The 18,811-nt window shown below is 41.9% G+C and overlaps 1 protein-coding gene across 1 annotated transcript in view; it reads left to right on the top strand.

The window, feature by feature from the left end:
• The first annotated feature begins 446 nt into the window (after nucleotides 1-446).
• Nucleotides 447-18,811, top strand: part of tmtc1 (transmembrane O-mannosyltransferase targeting cadherins 1) — a 145,605-nt gene continuing 127,240 nt past the window's right edge. The window contains exon 1 of the mRNA XM_056367895.1: nucleotides 447-847. Coding sequence (XP_056223870.1) covers nucleotides 552-847 — 296 coding nt within the window. The 5' untranslated portion in view covers nucleotides 447-551. The remainder of the gene's footprint in view (nucleotides 848-18,811) is intronic.

Below are 18,811 nucleotides of genomic sequence, written 5' to 3'. Positions count from 1 at the left end.
AAAGTGGGTGTCATTCGATAATTTTCCCACCCATGTGTATTGTTTATGGTATTTTCTGTGTTATGCTAGCCACCTTCAATCTAGCTGTAAAACAAAAAATGAAATGAAAAAATCATAATAGCTTTTTCATGATCTTTTCTCCCCATTGAAAGTCCTCCATCTGAGGAGAAAGGCCATGAGATGTGGTTGAGAGCTGAAAAAGAAGTGGACATTTAGTTAAGATTTTTTTTTGTGAAAGGACAAGGTTATGAATAAACTTTAAAACATACTTCAAGACCAAGAAAATGTTTAATGTTAAATACTAACTAGTATTCAATTTATCTGCACTGAAAGAAAGCGATGACAAGTAGAATATAACTACACTGGTACTCTTCTGTAAGCCGTAAGTCCCACGCTCCCCGACCGTACCTGAAGGCAGCACAACACATCCACACCGTCCCCGCAGTCCACAACACACACAGCCGCTACCTGCCAGGCGGAATGGACGTATCCTCCGGTGCTCCCAGCTTCATCCTCAGCCAAGTTGAGCCGCGGGAGAAGCCAGGCCAGACATGACAGCACCGGGACGGGAGAAGAAAGTCCGTCTGCAGCCGCGTGTGACCGTCCGGCCGGAGGCGGTGTGGGCTGCGGGTCGCTACGCCGTGCTGGCCGCCCTCTGTGCCCTGTGCTACAGCAACTCTCTCCGCGGGGAGTTGGTGCACGACGATGTGTGGGCTATCATCAACAACCCGGACGTACGACCGGGCTCCAGCCTCAGAAACATCTTCAGCAATGACTTCTGGGGCAAGAGGATGGCGGACAACACGAGCCACAAGTCCTACAGACCGCTGTGCATCCTCACCTTCAAGTAAGTTCTCTCAACTCCGGTCTTTTCACCTCAGCTCGAGCCTCCACAACAAACGCCTCATGCTAGTTCAACCGCACTGTTATTAGTATTAACCCGAGGTGAGAATCCAGCTGCTAACTATCCCACGAAAGCCATATAAACACTCAATTAAGGCTGACGTCATGCAGCTGTTGCAGCCGCACAGTCAACTTTAGACCCATACAAGCTAGATATCTCTTAACATTACACCTTATTGGGTTATTACAGCATCTTCATATGAGATAGAAAGAATCAGTCAATGTGTTGTGGTCGCTGTAAACTCACAATCGATGCGCTGAAACTCCCTGTAAGAGTGTGATAGTGAACATTACACAGATTCCTCCTTACTGTGCCTGTTCAAGTCTCCGCTCCCGTTATAAATATTTATATTTTGAGTTACAGCAGGGGCAGCATGTCTGCTTGGCCAACTACACATTGAACTTGTCCCAGCACATCTCACAGCACCCCTGCCCTCACCGCTGGTTTGTTGCAAATTCAGGTTGAAGGATTTAAAGGAATGCAGTTTACACCGAGCAAAAAAAAAAAAAAAAAAACACTCGGAGAAAAAGGTGTCACTTGTTGCTCAGCTTTTTTTTTGGGGGACTTTCGGTTTCATTGCAGTGGAGTTGGAGGTGTGCAGCGTGGGTTGGGATATGAGGAGGTGATGTTAAAGGAGGTTGAGGATGGGAAAACACGGGCTGCTGTGCTCCAGGAGGGCGGGTCTGCTGTACTCAGTTTGGCGCTGGATTGTGTTGCAGGAATCAGGGGCATCCAGAACAGGGTGGGATTGTGTTAAAAATGATATTGTGTTGCAGTGATTGCATGAGAAAAAAGAGGGCAGCCCACACAGTGTTCCTAAATGAGGGAAAATGTCCAAACTGAGCCTCGCTAACACAAAAATGGATTCTGTGTGAGCCAGAAAAGTCTGTAGCTCCAAGACTCAGCTCTGTTTTTTTCTTTTTACTCTATAATTCAATCGAGGATACAGTTTTAGATTGTAAAGCCATATACAACAGTGAGTAATAATGAAAGTTGGAGAACATTAACAGGAGATGTGGCCTTGGTGTATGGTCCTGAATCAGACATACCAAACCTTTTTTAACCTGCTGCACTGTTGCCAGGCTGTTCAGTGAGTCTGGGTGGGTAAAACCTTTTATTTTGGAGCATTTTTCAACCAAAAATATTGTTTTTAAAAAGTTGCCTTAAATACAGGTTTTTTTTTTGCTGATGTTACTATGAAATTCAGTGTTTCCACCATCGGTTACAGCAGGATTAGAGGTTATCCAGGTAACTTCAGGTTTAACTCTGGGTATTCAGTCCTACGACTGTGGCTCACTTGTTACCGAGGTAAATCACTGTGGTAACCTATGTTGAACTCCTAACCTGCTAAGGCGCAGGTTAATTTAGAGGATCACATCAAAACCTGTCAACAGCCAAACTACTGACCAATCAAATCACTGGAAAAATGGAGTCACCATTCCTACAGGATCCTGACAGGGACAAAAGAGTTTACAATTAAGTGATCAATAATAAACGAGCAGTAGATATAAAATATTAAAAAATCATTGGAATAGTTTTCCTGTTTGAGTCTTTCCATGTGTCCGCTCTGGTTTTAAAACAAAGCCTTTTTTAAAAAATGCACGGAGTGTTTATCACGCTAAATAGCCTATATAATAACTATTAAAGCTTCATTTTAATTGAACAGATATTCTTTAATCCGACAGGATTCGTGACAGTGTCGATGGTTTTACTCTCTTCCTCATCACCGCAGCTCAGAATAACACGAGGAGACTCTGTGACCGCAACTGGAAATAAAAACTAAACCTCTGATGTCTTTGATAGAAAAATTAGCCAGTTGATTATTTCCACGGTTGTAAATGAACATTTCAGTCGGTCTGACTCATCAGACATCAACTACTTCTCTCCTCGAATCTTTCTCTCCTCTCTGAAGTCTGACATTAACTTCAACTGTTTTATCTGCATCCCATGTTCATAACAGTTTGTTCATCATCAGACAAAAGAGCGAAAATAGTCATATAGTCAATCACATTCTTTACATTTCCCCTTGTTAAATGTCACTTGTGGACGCGATTATAATCGAACCTACCGGCAAGTATCAATATCGTATGAAGTACTTCATTCATTGTTCAGACGATGTTGCTTAAATTAACAACTCCGCCTCTTTCATATGAACGCGCTTGTAACCGGACAGGTAAACCCAGGGTCAACTGAGCCAGTTGATAACCTGCTTTTTAGTACAGGTTATCAGGACCATCAATGTTAGGTTCAGTCAAGCCAGATAACTAAAAGTTATCCTGGGTATGTTGAACTTGCTTCGTAGCACAGCTGCCATTCCATGTGTTGTTGTTATTGTTTACCATGCCTTCTTCTTCTCCTCGAGTTTGATGTCATTTTTTTTTTTAGGTGGGGGGGGGCACTGACTCTATGGACAATGTAATCACGCTATTTACAACACCGCTCTGGCTTCACAGCTGCTCAGGAACCCCAGCGCTTCCAAGTCACTGATCCTTGCCTCCATTAAGGCAGATACACTACATTTATTACATGTACCATTATCACTAAAGGAGGCAGAGGAATAAATATATTCATATAATAATACTGTATTATTGTTGTTAAATTGAGCATATAGGTTCCACTGTAATTACTAAAGAACATACTTTTTTGTGGTAAACATTGTGTGAATGGGATCAGGTCAGTTAGATTTTGTGTTGAACAGCACAGGGACATAATGCTAATCCCGTCCTGGGAACTGTTAAAACTCAGCTCTGAATAACAACAATAAAATGATGAATGTATAACTTAGAATAAGCAAATGTATCTGCCAACAGAACAAGAAAAATTCCCTTGCCAAGGTTTTTAAGAAAACACTCAAACAGAAGAGTGGTAAGAAGAGATGCCTTGTTAGACAAAAAACAAGCATATATTGCCCGACAATTCATCTTACTTAAATTTCACTTTTTTCAGTGTACCTGCTCTTCCTTTCCTTCCTTCCTTCCAACACTTTCTCTCTCTCTTTCTCTCCGTCTCCTCATCTCTATCCCTCTTGATTGATGCAGTCTTTTCATTTTCGTCTGTGTCAGTGAAGAGAGTAAACACAGTGTAAATTGATATCTATATGCAAATGTTACCAGCTTCTGCAAGGATAATCTTGTAATGAAAATAGAAATGTATAGGGGTACCTCATTTTATTATGCATTACCACGCTTTACATAAACTGAACTAAAAGAAAAGCATTTCAACTTTAGAGTTTATAAGTCTGACATTGGATGGGTGGAATTGATGTTGGAGATCTAGTTAACTGGCCGGCATCAGCAGGTGCTATTTGTCAGATAATATCTGGGGATGTAAGGCATTGAACTACAAGCAGTCTGCTACTGAAATTCTCTAGTTACCTGTGTCACACTCCGGTGGATTCACCTGCCTGTCCAGTGTGTTCACATAATTAAAGAACCACGGTGTTGTGAAAAGATTTTGTAGTAATGACAAGTTCATTCTCTGTCACCTACCCACAGAGAGAAGCAAGTCGGCCTTCTTGCGTTGTATTGTATCTTTGCAGCAGCAATGTAGAGTTATATTTAGTCAGTTGTTCCACGACTTTTATTTCGTACACCTCAGAAAATTGACCTCAATGGAAGGATCGGCCATGAATGAGTGACACGTAATATGAAGACGCAGTATTTTTATGTTTGATTCTTTATGACTTTCAACTTGTTCAGTGGAGGCAGTAAATTTCTCTTCCACTTGCCCAACAGAAACATCCACTTGTCCCAGACAAGCTGACACACCTTAATGTTGGCCCTGTTTTTTTTGTATTATTTTTGCTTGAGATGCACCGATTGCAATTTTCTTGGCTGAGTCTGATATCTAAATTTTTGATAGTCTGAATGATTGGCTAATTGCGATTTTTTATTAAATCACAGCTACACAAACATTTTGTAACTATGAATTATTATTACTGAACTAGATGAAGGTATAAATTCTGAGAATCACTTTAACCAACATTAGTATTTATCTGATGTAAGTGAATCATTAAGAATTGAATGGAATCAAATCAAATTGAATCAATTCTGGAATTTGTGAATTAAAATCGAATCAACTCAATTGAAATCAGTGCTGATATCCTGTCCTGGTCCCCAGAGGATATATTGTAGAAACTTTGATCCCAGGACATTTTATCTGTTGCTGTCATGTACTTTAGCAATGTTAGCATAACATGCTTAACTAATGTGGTAACCATTATATTATATATATATACAAATATTAACATGGTAATGCTTGTAATGCTAATGATCATTTTGAGTATGTTAGCATGCTTGTGTTAGCATTTAGCTTGAAGCACAGAGTACAGCCTTACGGAGCTGCGAGCATGGCTGTAGATGCTGGAAGCCCCTTGTAGCTTTTTGCTACAATGCAAATTGTAAGAGATGAAACTAGTGAAGCTGGCTCTCAGAACAAGGAAATGCTTTATTTTCTCTCTAGTTTGTGTGATTCATTAACAGCAGTACACTGTCCTGCTGGGACCACATTTCCCACTTGTCTGCATTTTTTTTTTACCAGTATCATAACCTGCTGAAGCCTGCACTGTTTGTTGTTGTTTTGTTTCTTTGTTCTGACCTGCCAGGGGACTACAGATGCAAATTAGCTTGTAGCTCTAATCTAGCGCGATGCATCAAATGGTGACATTTACGTTTGAGCTGCACTCTGCTCCTTTTAGATAAATAAAAAGCCAGATTCATGATTCATTCTGGGACATTACTGTAGCACCTGTTATAATGACTTTAACTTTTCATAACCACCAATTAATTCAAAGGTCAGTCAGTCACTGCTTTGGCCGTCCAGCCATCACAGAGAGGCCAGAGGTCAGATGGAGCTGTAGAAGAGCAGCCATGCAGCTGGTCAGGATTCAGTGTGTTGCTCACGGGCACTTCAGCAGAAGCAAGGCAGATATTTAGAGTGAATGAGAATTGACACACTGTTGTAGAAAACTCCAGAGCGAGGCAAACAACAGCAAACTGCTAGCGTGAGAGAAAGTGTAGACCGTCACTGAGTGTTCATGGTGATTATGTGTTCAGAGACTGTTCACAGATCAAGCACAGAGAGGACAGTGAGTGCAAAAGTAGGAAAAAAAAAATTAGCACGAAAGAAAAGAAAAGAAAACACAAAACTACTGACACAGGCCATAGCTCTGGGATACAGCATGCACACACATATGCACATGGATAAACACACATTGACACCCAGACTAATGAGTTCTCTCACAAAAGGGATTGTGTGTTGTTGCGTGTAGTGGAAACTTGACCGCAGCATGTGTAACATTTGTTATTCTGCTGTTAGGAGAATATAAGTGAGTTAAACAAAAATCCTTTATTTAACTCAGGACTCTCAAAGGACCTTATTAGAGCTGCAACAATTAGTCGATAAATCCATGAGTTGACAGTGATTTTGATGATTAATTCATTGTTTCAATCACTTTTTAAGCAAATATTCTAGTTATTCTCTTGAGATATTGAATATCTTTAGGTTTTGGACTGTTTGCTGTGGGTTTGGAGAATTTAAATGGCTTCCAACCTTTTATAGACTGAACGATTCATAGATTGATTAATAGTGCAGCCCTGATATAGCCCGGATATAGTTCTATTGTTAGTGATGGGTTTGCTTTCTGACTGTCATACAAGTTTTACAGTACTAACTAACTTACCACCAACCTCCCATTGGTCATGGGACCTTCTTAACATTTAACCCTAGTGAGGAAGAGTTTATAGTAATTAAATAAAATTTTATTCAAATTCATAATTGTTTTAAAAATGATCCAGAAGTGACTTTAGTTTTAAGGCTGCACCAGACAAAATGTTTTTTTTCATAAGCAATGAGTCAAATCACCATGTTTTATGAAAATGAAACAACTCTGCAGTTCCTCTCAGTCCCCCAGAGTTTATCCACCTTACACTACCTGCTCAGCAGCAAACAGCAGTCAGACACAGTTAGAGACCAGCTGGTGAACACGCTGGAGTATATGGTGGCTAAAGAGACAGATATTTTTCTCAGAGGGAGTGAAGAGAGCCAAGCTGGCTGATTCCCCTTGTTTCCAGTCTTTATGCCAAGCCGTGCTAACTGGCTGCTGTACAGTTTACTGAACAGATGTGTGAACTATCCCTTTAATATTAAGGAAACGGCAGCCTCAACCAGCAGCTCAGCCCGCTTTGTTTTTCAGTAGGAATGAGTGTTATTAGAAATGATTGGCGGTTCTGGTGACAGACATAATGTGACCGCAGGTGGAGTTTCATCAGCACACTCAGCACTTAAGAAAACCAAAACTGAATGTTATTGAGTGTGAGAACGGGAACACTGGTGTGTGTGTGTGTGTGTGTGTGTGTGTGTGTGTGTGTGTGTGTGTGTGTGTGTGTGTGTGTGTGTGTGTGTGTGTGTGTGTGTGGTCAGGTGGCACGATGGTTTCATAGTTCGACAACACTCAGTCTAATTACCCAGCAGCGTTACGACCTCTTGAGCAGCTGCTTGCCTGTCCTCTCTGTGGTAATACAGTTGTTGGAGAAGATATCGGCAGCTTAATGCTCCTCCTGAGAGGGGGGCTCTCAGAAACACACTCAAACGGCACTCAGCGATGAGTGTGTGCTGGAGACAGCAGAGCCACAGTAATAGCCAGAGACAGTGGAGAGCATGGTGATCATTCAAGGGTGACAAGTGTTGCCTTATTGCTCATATGGGGAGGATGCTCGATGCTTTGGGTTGTAGCTCCCAGGGCAGTTTGGTCATCAGATTCTCCACACCACCTTCATTAAGCTGTCATGTGAGGGATGCTGGTTCACATGGCGGACCCCTTCCCAACATACCTGGGTGGTAAATTAATGTGTAGACACGCTGTTTTCTTCCATCATGAACGTCTAGTGACATACTCCCTCAGCACAGACATTAACCTTCAGCTGCTGTGTGCATGTGGAGAGAGGTGCAGGAGGGGGCGAGGCGCACTCTCTCTCTGTGCACGCTCTGTGCAGAAATAAAGATTGAAGGTTAATTCAGGTCACAGTTAAGGATGGGAACTGAAACTTGATATTAAATAGACCGTGCTGCTGAATCATTAAAGACCGTAGTATCGATAAGCTCTGATGTTATCAGCTCTGCTCTCGGCTCTGAAGTAGAAAGAGGAAGAAAATAGATTTCCTATTTATTATTGCTACATAAAAGTCTCGCACACTTTATCTCACCAACTCGGTTTCTGATTCAGACATTCCTCTATGATGCATTTTCACTGTTCCGAAATCCACAAGAGATCTCTCTCTTTCTCTCTCTCTCTCTCTCTCTCTCTCTCTCTCTCTCTCTCTCTCTCTCTCTCTCCGTTGGGGTGGGGGCAGCTCTCTCTCTCGCTGCACCACAGAGACAGAGACCCTGCTATTAGTGACAATGGCAGAGAGAACTAAACATTCAAAAGTGTGCTTACGCTTGTTTCCACAATTGCAACAAGTCTTTTGGATGTAAGAGCGGAAACATGAGCAGTCGGTCGAAATATCTAGCGAGCACACAGGCAGAGTTTTGCACAGTTTTCGACCACCTAGGTTGTAGTTCATATGTCGTTGCCCCAGGTATGTTATCATGCTCGCAGCCTGGAGCCCACACACAGAATAAACTAAACTAAACAAACATGGGTTAAGGTTGAAAGTAACCATTAGTGATTTGCTCCAGAATGTATATATTACAGTACATATAAGAAAGTAAAGCAATGAAGAAATGACAAAAAGAACCGATAAGAGTACTGCTAAAGTAATGGCTCTATAAGCAGTGTCAGTACAATACACACAACAATAACAATGATGATCGATGATCATCAGAGTGATCGCCTTTGGCTTGTTTTCCCATTGATGAATTAACGTGTTATTATTATCTGTAGTCTTAAATTAATAATAAATGTAATTTGCCCTGAGATAGCTTTATGTCAGCATCCTCCACATATAACCGATGCTTGGAACACCGATGCGTGTGCACACGCGCACGTGCGCACACACACACACACACACACACACACACACACACACACACACACACACACTCGGACCAGCTGACTATCACTGAAGCACTGTTTGTTATGTGTAGTTTGTTGCGCGTAGGAGCTGCGCTGTGATTGAGCAGAGCGTAGGAGATCAACAGACAGAACATGTCACTTAGTTTGGTTTCTTAGCTGCTGCTTTTCATGGTTGTAAATAGGACTTTTGGACAGTCAACAATAGAAAGATAGAGAGAACTGTGGCAGTTTCTTCACGCCTCCTCCTGCTGGTTTTGAGAGAATATACTGCATTCTCTTGATTATTAAGTGTAGATAATTAGTGCTTTGTGATGACAATTTTTGTTTTACCACGGCTATAAAATTTATTCGTCATCCTACTGTCATCACTCAAGAGCATCCGTGAAAGAGAGAGTGGTGAGCAAAAATCCTTGTCTCTTGCTCGCTCTATGATCGCTCTCGCTCGCTCAAAGGGTAGTGATGATAGGCCAATCTCACCATAAATAAGATTGCACAACCCTAGTTAGTATCAGGCCCATTTTCTCATCTCTTTCTCTCCCTGTAGAGATTTACCAACGTTTGTTCAACTCCAAAATCTATCAAGACTTTTCATAATTAAACAGATACAAGAAAATAGTTTGTGACAATCTTGGCTGTTTATGTGTGTGCGTCTACAAACCTTTTTTAAATGACAAATTTCTCCAACAATCACCTGACATTCATTTTCTATGCCGCAGCTGTTTCAGCATGATGTTTGCGCAGTGCTCCCCACGGGTAGAGAATTGACTTGTGGTTGCGGGAGGCATGGCATCTGACCGATGTGCACGCAGAGACTCACGCAGTTTACAGGGCGGGCGAGAGTGTAACTCAGGTTATTTTCTACAAGTTGCCGATTTTCCCGCTGTGAACAAAAAAAGCCTCTAGTTCCTATTCAGTCACTGCAGTGCACACAACTCAGACAGCTGTGTGGCCAAAAATGATCTGGTTTGAAAAGAGTGAAATGAGGTGCGCTAATGTAAGATTTACTTTAGTTCAAACCGAGTGACTTTATCTACATGGGTGGGTCTTAATCTGCCTGAGTAGAGCCTTTGTATGGGAAACGCTTGTGTAACTATTTGCCAAACAGAAATGAAAAAGGGTCTCGACCTGGTATCACAGATTGGAGACACATCCTTAGACCTGTAGCACAACTTCATCACTTAAGGCTCTGATATACTTGAAAATGTACATGGACGGCAGGGTAGACAGAGGACACACATGCTTCTGTTGTTTTCCTGCATTGGTTATCTCTGTATGTGTCCACACTGGCAGTCACAGTTTTTGCATGGTCATAAATTTCGGGCTTCGTAGGGATGAGTCTGTCCTCCCAAGAAAAATGAAATGACGAGTCAGTCGTTTCAGCAAATGCCCCAAATTGAAATTCAGTGCATTCAGAAACTATTCAGACCCCCTTTTCCCTTTTGGTAAACACAGCCTTATGCTAAAATCATTTGAACTATTTCTTACACTCTACACTCAGCACCCCATGATGACAAAGCTTGGTTTTTGCAGATTTATCAAAAAGGAAAAACTGAAATGACAATAATCACAGTGGCACAGTGGCATGCAAGCAGAGCCAAACACCCCCCCCCCCCCCCATCTCAATGTACAATTCAGCTGTTTACTACAGCGAAGAGAAAGGACCAGACTAAAACATACATTTTCATGACAGCAGCAGCAACAAATATTTCTTTAATTCGGCGCTTGTCCTGTCTCATGATTTCATGCTGCCTCTCTTCCCTGCGCTGCTCTCTGCCTGGACATCTTCACCTTTCTGCACTCCTTCCTGGCTGAACAAGTGTTAGGATTATTCTCCTCACCTGCCACTAAACATATCAAATGTTCAGCATAGAGTGCATTGCAAATGGACAGCATTGTTGAGTTTTATTTTATTTATGTTATTTACCAAATTAATGTGCGACCATTTAACTTCAACACAGTGTATCTACTGCGTTTTGCTGTCATTAATGGTAACGTTTCATCCCCCGCCTTCTCTCTCGATTTCGTCATGTGAGTGATTTAGCCCCTCCCCCCAGACACACAGGAGACAGCTTGAAAACTTGTTACACTGAGGCAGTAAAAGTTTTCCAATAAGTATTATTAATCTCTCTAAAACCAAGGATTGACAGACATTGGCCCCAAACATCTGAAAGTCAGGACAAAAGCTTTTCAGCGTTTTCTAAACGCACGCAACCTGGCCACAGGCGAGGATGCTAACAGCTCTGCTGCTGATGACAGGGAAGCTAGTCCTCAGAGCACAAGCAGCTCCCCTGCTGTTACAGCTACAAAGAAAAGCTGACTGAAACACTGCGCATGTGGTAAATTCAATTTATTGGACATGATTTGGAAAGGCACACTGTTGTCTATATAAGGTTTCACAGCTGACAATGCATATCAGAGCAAAAAGCCACGGCATGAGGAGGAAGGAACTGCCTGCAGAGCTCAGAGACAGGATTGTGTCTCTCCTCAGTGAAAACCACATGAAAGCTGATTGGAGTTGGCAAAAAAAAAAAAAGCACCTTAAGGACTCTCAGACTGTGAGAAACAAGATTCTGTGGTCTGATGAAACCAGGATTGAACTGTTTGGCCTCAATTCTAAGCATCATATCTGGAGGAAACCAGGTGCCACTCATCACCTGCCCAATACCAATCCCAGAAGTGAAGAATGGTGGTGGAAGCATCGTGATGTGGGGGTGTTTTTCAGCAGTAGGGACGGGGAGACTGGTCAGACTGGTCAACATGAAAGATCTTGAGAGGATCTGCAGAGAAGAATGGCAGAAAATCCCCAAATCCAGATGTGCAAAGCTTGTTGCTTCAGACCCAAAAATTGTGGCTAAGATGTTTATTGTATGGGACATTTTAGAAATTTGGGTTTTTGAGCAAAAAAAATACATTTCTAAATTACATGAAATATATTTTTGGCATTGCTGGACTGCAATTTGTTGTTACTTATTGGTCAATATACACCAATACCATATTTTTGTAATAATCTTACCTTTCAGGCCTAAATGTGGGGGGCATTTGATACTTAACATTTGATACTAAAAGCTGGTGCAGCATTCCTTTAAGAAGGTCCAAAGTATTGATTCAGTCATTTTTGAGTCAATACCAGAATCAGGCTTTATTCACATAAAAGTTTGTTTTGGCGCAGGTGCAGCAAAGTAAAGAAATATGAAAACAGAATAAGATGAGGTCCCTTGAGATGAATGTTGCAATTGTGACATAGAAAAAAAATATGAATCTATATGAACACTGTTAATTTACACACATACACAAAAACAATATAGACAAGTGAGTTTACAGTTGGAGTAAGGTTCTGTTTGATGTCTGAATGTTTACACAGTGCTGTGAGCCTTTCGTTTTGAAATGCGTGTTGCAACCTGTAACGAGGCTTTGGTTCACCTCGTCTCTCCACCGCGCTCCTCCCTGCTTTAAAAACGTTTCCTGTCTCCATTTGTGGCACAGGCCGCATTATTCTGATTAGACTGACAGTGAGTCCATTCAGCCCCCGTCTGAGGTGCCGTTCACCATCTTCCCAATTCTTTTGCTTCAGCTCCTTGAGATTCAGGCTGCAATGCTCTTGTTCAGACAGAATCCAAGGTGAATTTTAGAGGCGGTGCAATTGCATTAAAAAAATCAATGACAAGACATGATTAGATGCAAAAGACGTGTTCATGGGAGTTCAGAATGTTTTATCTTGAACAAAGACTTTGCACTTATCCAAGGGATTTTTTAATCAACTTCATAAATGTACAAAAAAATAACAGAAAGGGGTCGATCGGAAATAAACACAGGGGCACAAATATCATCACCCGCCCCTCTGTTTGAACACACCTCAGAAGTCGCTTCACTTTGCTACCTCAAGCACCATAATTGTCTCCATGAGTCTTGTGCGTCACAGCCACAGCTGCAGCTCCAACTGCTGACAGTGTTGGCAAGCGGGCAAAGTCATTGTGCCAAACCTAGGTAACTGATGTTAATTTCCAATTGTTTTTTCAGAGCACCGGCATGTACCTGTGTCTCTTTCACATCGCGCAGGATCTGTGCCTCTGGTCTCTCCCTCTGTGCCTTTTCTCACACTTTGAAAACCTCTGTGAAATGTACATAGAGGGCAATGGTACCAGGGATGTTGATGGTGCAGTGTACTAAGTAATAAAGAATTGGGCAAAGCACCAGAGCGCTGTAGCTGTACCGTTGAAATGCTTCCAGATCCAGACTCTTGCCAGTCAAGATGTTTCAGCTTGTCCTATTCAAGTTAGCTGGCTGACAACATTTCAAACATGATTCACTTTGTTGTCTGATTACTCAGCCTGGACAGCTCTGGCTGACTTGTACTCTGCATGAAATGAATCATGAGCGTATCATCTGAGGAGGGACTTTTAATGCATGCAGAGGAACAGATGGGTGCACCCATCCAACACCTGTGTCCCGGAGGTCTCTCGTATGTGTATTTGTCTGCTTTACATATGGGACAGAACACACCCCACACACACACACACACCCCTGTGGTGAAGCTATGGGGAATGCGCAGGCAATCCAGCATTGTCTTTTCTGTGCCGGTGAACACTGCGGGGCTTTTGGGATACGATCAAGGTGAAGGACACACTCAGAAAAGAGTATGTTCACACACGAAGCAGCCTCAAGGTCCTTTTTATAGCTGGGCCCTGATGTGCACCACGAACTGAGAAGTGATTGCAGTGAGAAAAGAAGGGAGAGAGAGCGAGGGAGAAAGAAAGAACTGTGTGTGTGTGTGTGTGTGTGTGTGTGTGTGTGTGTGTGTGTGTGTGTGTGTGTGTGTGTGTGTGTGTGTGTGTGTGTGTGGTGGTGTTGGTGGTGGTGGGGGGGTGGTAGCAAGAGGCCATGTGATTAAAATAGAAACACGAGGACAGACGAGACAAGACAGGCAAGGAAGAAGTGGTGACGGATGCTCTTCTGGTAGATGAGGAGGAGAAATAGACGGACACAGCAAATAATAGAGAGAGACTAGAGCAGGAGATGAAGAATGAAAAATTAGAAATGACAAAGAGGTTAAGAAAGTGATGGATGACACTGCTTGAGTCAGAGAAGCTGAGTCAGATAATGTGAGAGCTTCATTTCCCAAAAGCTGTTTATCTGTTTAATAAAAAATAAAAAAAAGTTCAAGGAGCCAGTCAGGGACTTACTGTCATTTTGCCAGCCAGGACATTTAATTATCTGCTATCCTTTATTTCAGAAAGAGTTTATTCTTTATCACATTCGCAGCTTATCTAAAGTATTTCCACCCTGTTTTAGTTGCCTTCTTCTCCTGCCTGCAGTGTTTTATTCAGCCTATTTTACTTTGCGGGGATTTGGTAAGGCAAATTACCATAGCTGTTAACAGCTGATGCAATGTTCTCCGGAATAATTAATCTATTTTTAGTATTCTCGCAAGTCTTCCAGTCTCCAGCATGGGAGAATTTATCAGAGTAAAAAGACAGAAAGTCATCATGTTGCTGCTGCTGCTGCTGCATTGTCACTAACCAGCAGAGGGACAGGGAGCTCAATTATCTCACTTTTTATCTCTCCAGCCCGACAGTCACAGAGGATGAAGATGTGTCTGTCACACAGTTTATCAAACAGCAGTCCTGATATTTGCTCCGGATATTCTTCACTGTCCTCAGAAGACAATGCCCCCAAATTCTGGCTACTCCTAATCCCGGCTTTTCCTTCGGTGCTGCTGTCTTAATTTCCACTTGTACACCATCCATCCATGGATCTGCGTTGTTGTAGCAACAGCATTGTCATTCTTTCGACCACTACCCAAACCTCAGGCCAGGTTTGGATTGGACTGTAGATTGTCCAGGGCAATACTTGTCACTGAGATGTCACAACTAACGTATGAATGGATTTTAGTATCGGTCTATATTGGAGCCAGTTCAAGTGTTACAACGATTCTGCAGCTAACAGAAGCAATGTTTCCTCATATTGAAAAAAAAAAAGTCTGCTGGATTCTTAAAAATACATCATACCTGTTTTCCAGGATATAGGTGATTTTCTCTAAGGGGGTACAGTTCGTCATTTAGATAGGCCTACCTATTTTGATATGGAGAGGTGGGATTGGATTCCAAGTTAATGCAGTACACTTTCTGGAAAGAGCAAGAGTTATGTCATTGAATTTTCTGGAACTCTGTCTTAGTCTCAAATTTGTTACGTTTCCTAGGAGACCCTAACACATATTCGAGATTGCGGGTTTGAACCAGTGTCATTTTTTTTAGGGGTGAAGTAAAGCTGATGAGGGAAAGCAGTCCTTTGTCTAGCTGCCTTCGGCCTCTTTTGTCTCCTTGCTGAGACCAACATCCATGTACCGACAACCAAGAACATCGTCCCTTTGATATCCTCCATTGTTCGTGTGTCTCCTGCGTTGACGTAGACGTCTCGCTTCAGGTGTCATCGCTATAGTAATGACACTGCATTGAGGCCGGATGTGCCTGGTACGAAAAACGAGTAGAGAGTCGAGCTGAGTTGAGTCAGTATCATGCAATGGAAAAACACAGTTAGTCTGACAGTAACATAAGATGTCAAGACAAAATAGGCTAAATGTAATGAATAAATTAGTTCACAAATCACATGGTAGAATATATCCAGCCCCAGGCTCATTGTTATTCATGTTTGAGAAGGCCCATCACAAAAGTGACAGATGAGATTCCTCTAACAGTCATTATGTGTATCCATCAACAGCCACGCTTCCTGTCAAAATGTCCTTGAGCAGGACACTGAACCTCGACCTGCTCCTTCATTGGAAGTCTCTCTGGATGAGCACATCGTCTAAATGCTTCAAATGAGAAATTTAAATTCCTCTGTAGCCTTCGCCTTGTGTATTGGGTCGGGACCCTGGTCAGGCCCCCTGGGAAATTCATCTCGCAATCCTTTACTTGTTCCACACTCATCTCAGCATCAGCTATGAGGGCAGATCAGCATCATCCAAGGTCAGGGTGAGATAATGGTGAGGGTTAATGCTCTCTCTGCAAATTCAAGCAGGTTTTTATCAGTCCCCCTCATTGAATTATGAATAAAAGGAGAGTAGTGGAGGCCATAGTCTCCTTCATCACATAATGGGCTGGACGAGGGCTCACAGAGGACTCGATTAGAACTAATTATAATCCGAGATAAGGAGTTCAGATGTGATGCCATGGTCTCTGTTTGGTTTTGTTTCACTCTGCAAAGTCTTGGCCTGGAGATGCACCCCACATATAAAAAACCCCTTAGCATACAGTTTTCACTCTTTTCTCCTTTTCAGAAGCGTTAAGGAAGGAAAAATCCTCTTGCATCATTCTTTCTGACAGTATCAGATCAGATTATGATCATAATCATCTTGATCCAACTTTTCAACACATTTGGAGAAATTGAAAACTGTGATCTTTTCTAGAAAGTAAAATTAAGTTTCCAGGGTTTAGATTGAGTTTGACTGAGCGTGAGTTCGTTTAAAAGGTTAATGCTTTTACTTGTGTTTATCCTTCTCCATCGTGGTACTTGCATTGTCTTTTATACTTTAGTTCATCAGGGAGAGCCTCCAATGGACCATATGTTAGTGTGCAAGCAGCAGTTTTAATTGATTACCAAGGTGACGGACCAGTGGTGTGAACATATTCATCTAAAAAGTCTGTTGTATTGCGACGAACTGAACAGTAATAACTTATGAGCTGTCGCCACATTAGCCTAAACACGCTCATGTCAGCCTTTGTGAACATTGTACGTGGAGCTTTGCTACAACAGATTCCAGCTGTCGCAACTCACAAACAATAACGGTAACATTTCAGGACATGAACATGTTGGCGACATGTCACATGTTGTCTCACTCACCCTGAATTCTGTGCACAGATCTGGATGTTTGTCTTTGAGCTGCTTAGATAAGCTGGAGGTGTTTCCTCCTGTACCACCGTTTGCATACTGGCTTTTGGTTGCGGAGGACCTGTTGTTGCTGCCGCCATTTCACCTGTTGTTGTAATTGTTTACTGTGCCTGCCTTCTTTCTCTCTTTGAGATTGATGTCAGACTAGAAGCTTGTAGCGTTATTGTACTGCCCTCGTCAGACCTGGAAGAATCACATCTCCTGCACCCACAACATCGTTGGTACCACTACCTACGGTACTGTAGAAAAACTATTACTACTCTAGAAAAATATTGTCGCATTTTCTTAATTTTAGCATCAACTTGGTACTGGAGTGTCGGTTCTCATGACAGCCCTACGAGGGCGTCATCATTATGAATATTTTAGAAAAAAAAAATGCTGTGCCATACAGCTACACATGGACTATCAGTAGCAGATTCTACAGACATCTGCTAATGATCAGTGTGAGCACAGACGGGACAGAAACTGAAAGTCTGCTCACTGATTAATCTGCACTGTTTGTTTTGACAGTACATCAGCCTCACATCTGCAGACAGCTCTTCGCTGGTGTCAGTTCGCTCCCCGGCAGGGGAAAGACAGAGTAAAGCTGAATCCACACCCTGTTCACTCCCCTTACACAGTCTCATATCTTGTAGCCAGAGGGAAACTCTCTTCAGCAAACACAAACTGAGCTCAGATCAGTGTGCAGTCTTTTTCAGCCGGTCCCTCCTGCAGGTGCCAGAGTCATCTGACCATCCTGAGTCACTACAGTCCGGAAGCTGTGGCAGCTCCATGTAGACAAATTATTCACGTCACCATTTATGAGACTGTTGTGACTCAGAGCAGCTCATATAGCAGCTGTCATATATTTTCCTTTTCAACTTAAAACAACCTTTTTGTGCACGTCATAATAACTGGATTTCCACAAAGCAGAGGTTTTACCCATCATGCAGTTCTAACAGAGCCACTCACAATAAGTAACCCCTACAGACACACAACATGTAGCTCTGATGTAACATGTTTACTGAGAAAAAGCATCTTGGGATTTGAAGTACTGATATTGGATCATTCAAATAAAACTTGCAATACATTTGAAATTCGTTTTTGTTGACTGAACAAATGAGAGAGAGAGAGAGAGAGTTGATTGTCTGTTAATTGTCTGCTTATTGATCCTAAACAACCACTAATTACTTCAGTAGACCTATAATATAATGATTACGATGATTACTGTTCTTGTTTATTTTTACTTATTCATTCGATTTTACTTTATAGATTATATGTGTGTATATATATATATATGTGAGTTTATATTTCCTGATGTCATTATTATATTGTCTGTAACCTTTTGGCAATATTGTCCACCTGATATTCATGCCAATAAAGCGTATTGAATTGAATTGAATTGAATTGAGAGAGAAACAGAGGCAGCCACAGAGTGAATGAGAGAGAGGGAGAAGAAGGCAAGTGGATGAAATAAATAAAACTGTTTCTTGGTTCTGCCAAAGCAGAAATAAATAACCATCAAACACTCAGCAGATTGTTTACTGTACACTGTATATACAAAGAACAACAGGGTCACTATCGGTTGTTATTTCCTGCTGCTGTTGTTGTTGTTGTTCCTCAGCCCCGGCGACAGTCAGGACCGGAGGCAATATGTTTTCGGGTTGTCCGTATGTCCCATTCTTGTGAATGTGATATCTCAGTAATGCCTGGAGGGAACTTCTTCAAATTTAGCACAAACATTCACTTGGAGTCACAAATGAACTTTAGCTTTGGTGGTCAAAGGTCAAAGGTCACTGTGACCCCACAAAATTCTCACAAATTCACACTTTAATTGAGACAGAAATTTCACTCAAATGTCTAATAGTATAAAAAGATGAAGTAATGACATGCAAAAGGTCAAAGGGCAATTTCACTGTGACATCATAATGTTCTGCAAAAACACTTCTGGCTATTATTCAATGCTGTAACTCAGGAAGGAGAGACTGGCCATATTTTACTGCAACTTGACTGATTGTTGGAGGACTGGA

Source organism: Seriola aureovittata, chromosome 22 (genome assembly GCF_021018895.1).
Source record: "Seriola aureovittata isolate HTS-2021-v1 ecotype China chromosome 22, ASM2101889v1, whole genome shotgun sequence".
Classification (NCBI taxonomy): domain Eukaryota; kingdom Metazoa; phylum Chordata; class Actinopteri; order Carangiformes; family Carangidae; genus Seriola; species Seriola aureovittata.
Note: the sequence above shows the minus strand (reverse complement) of the source record. Positions and strands in the feature narration are given on the sequence as shown.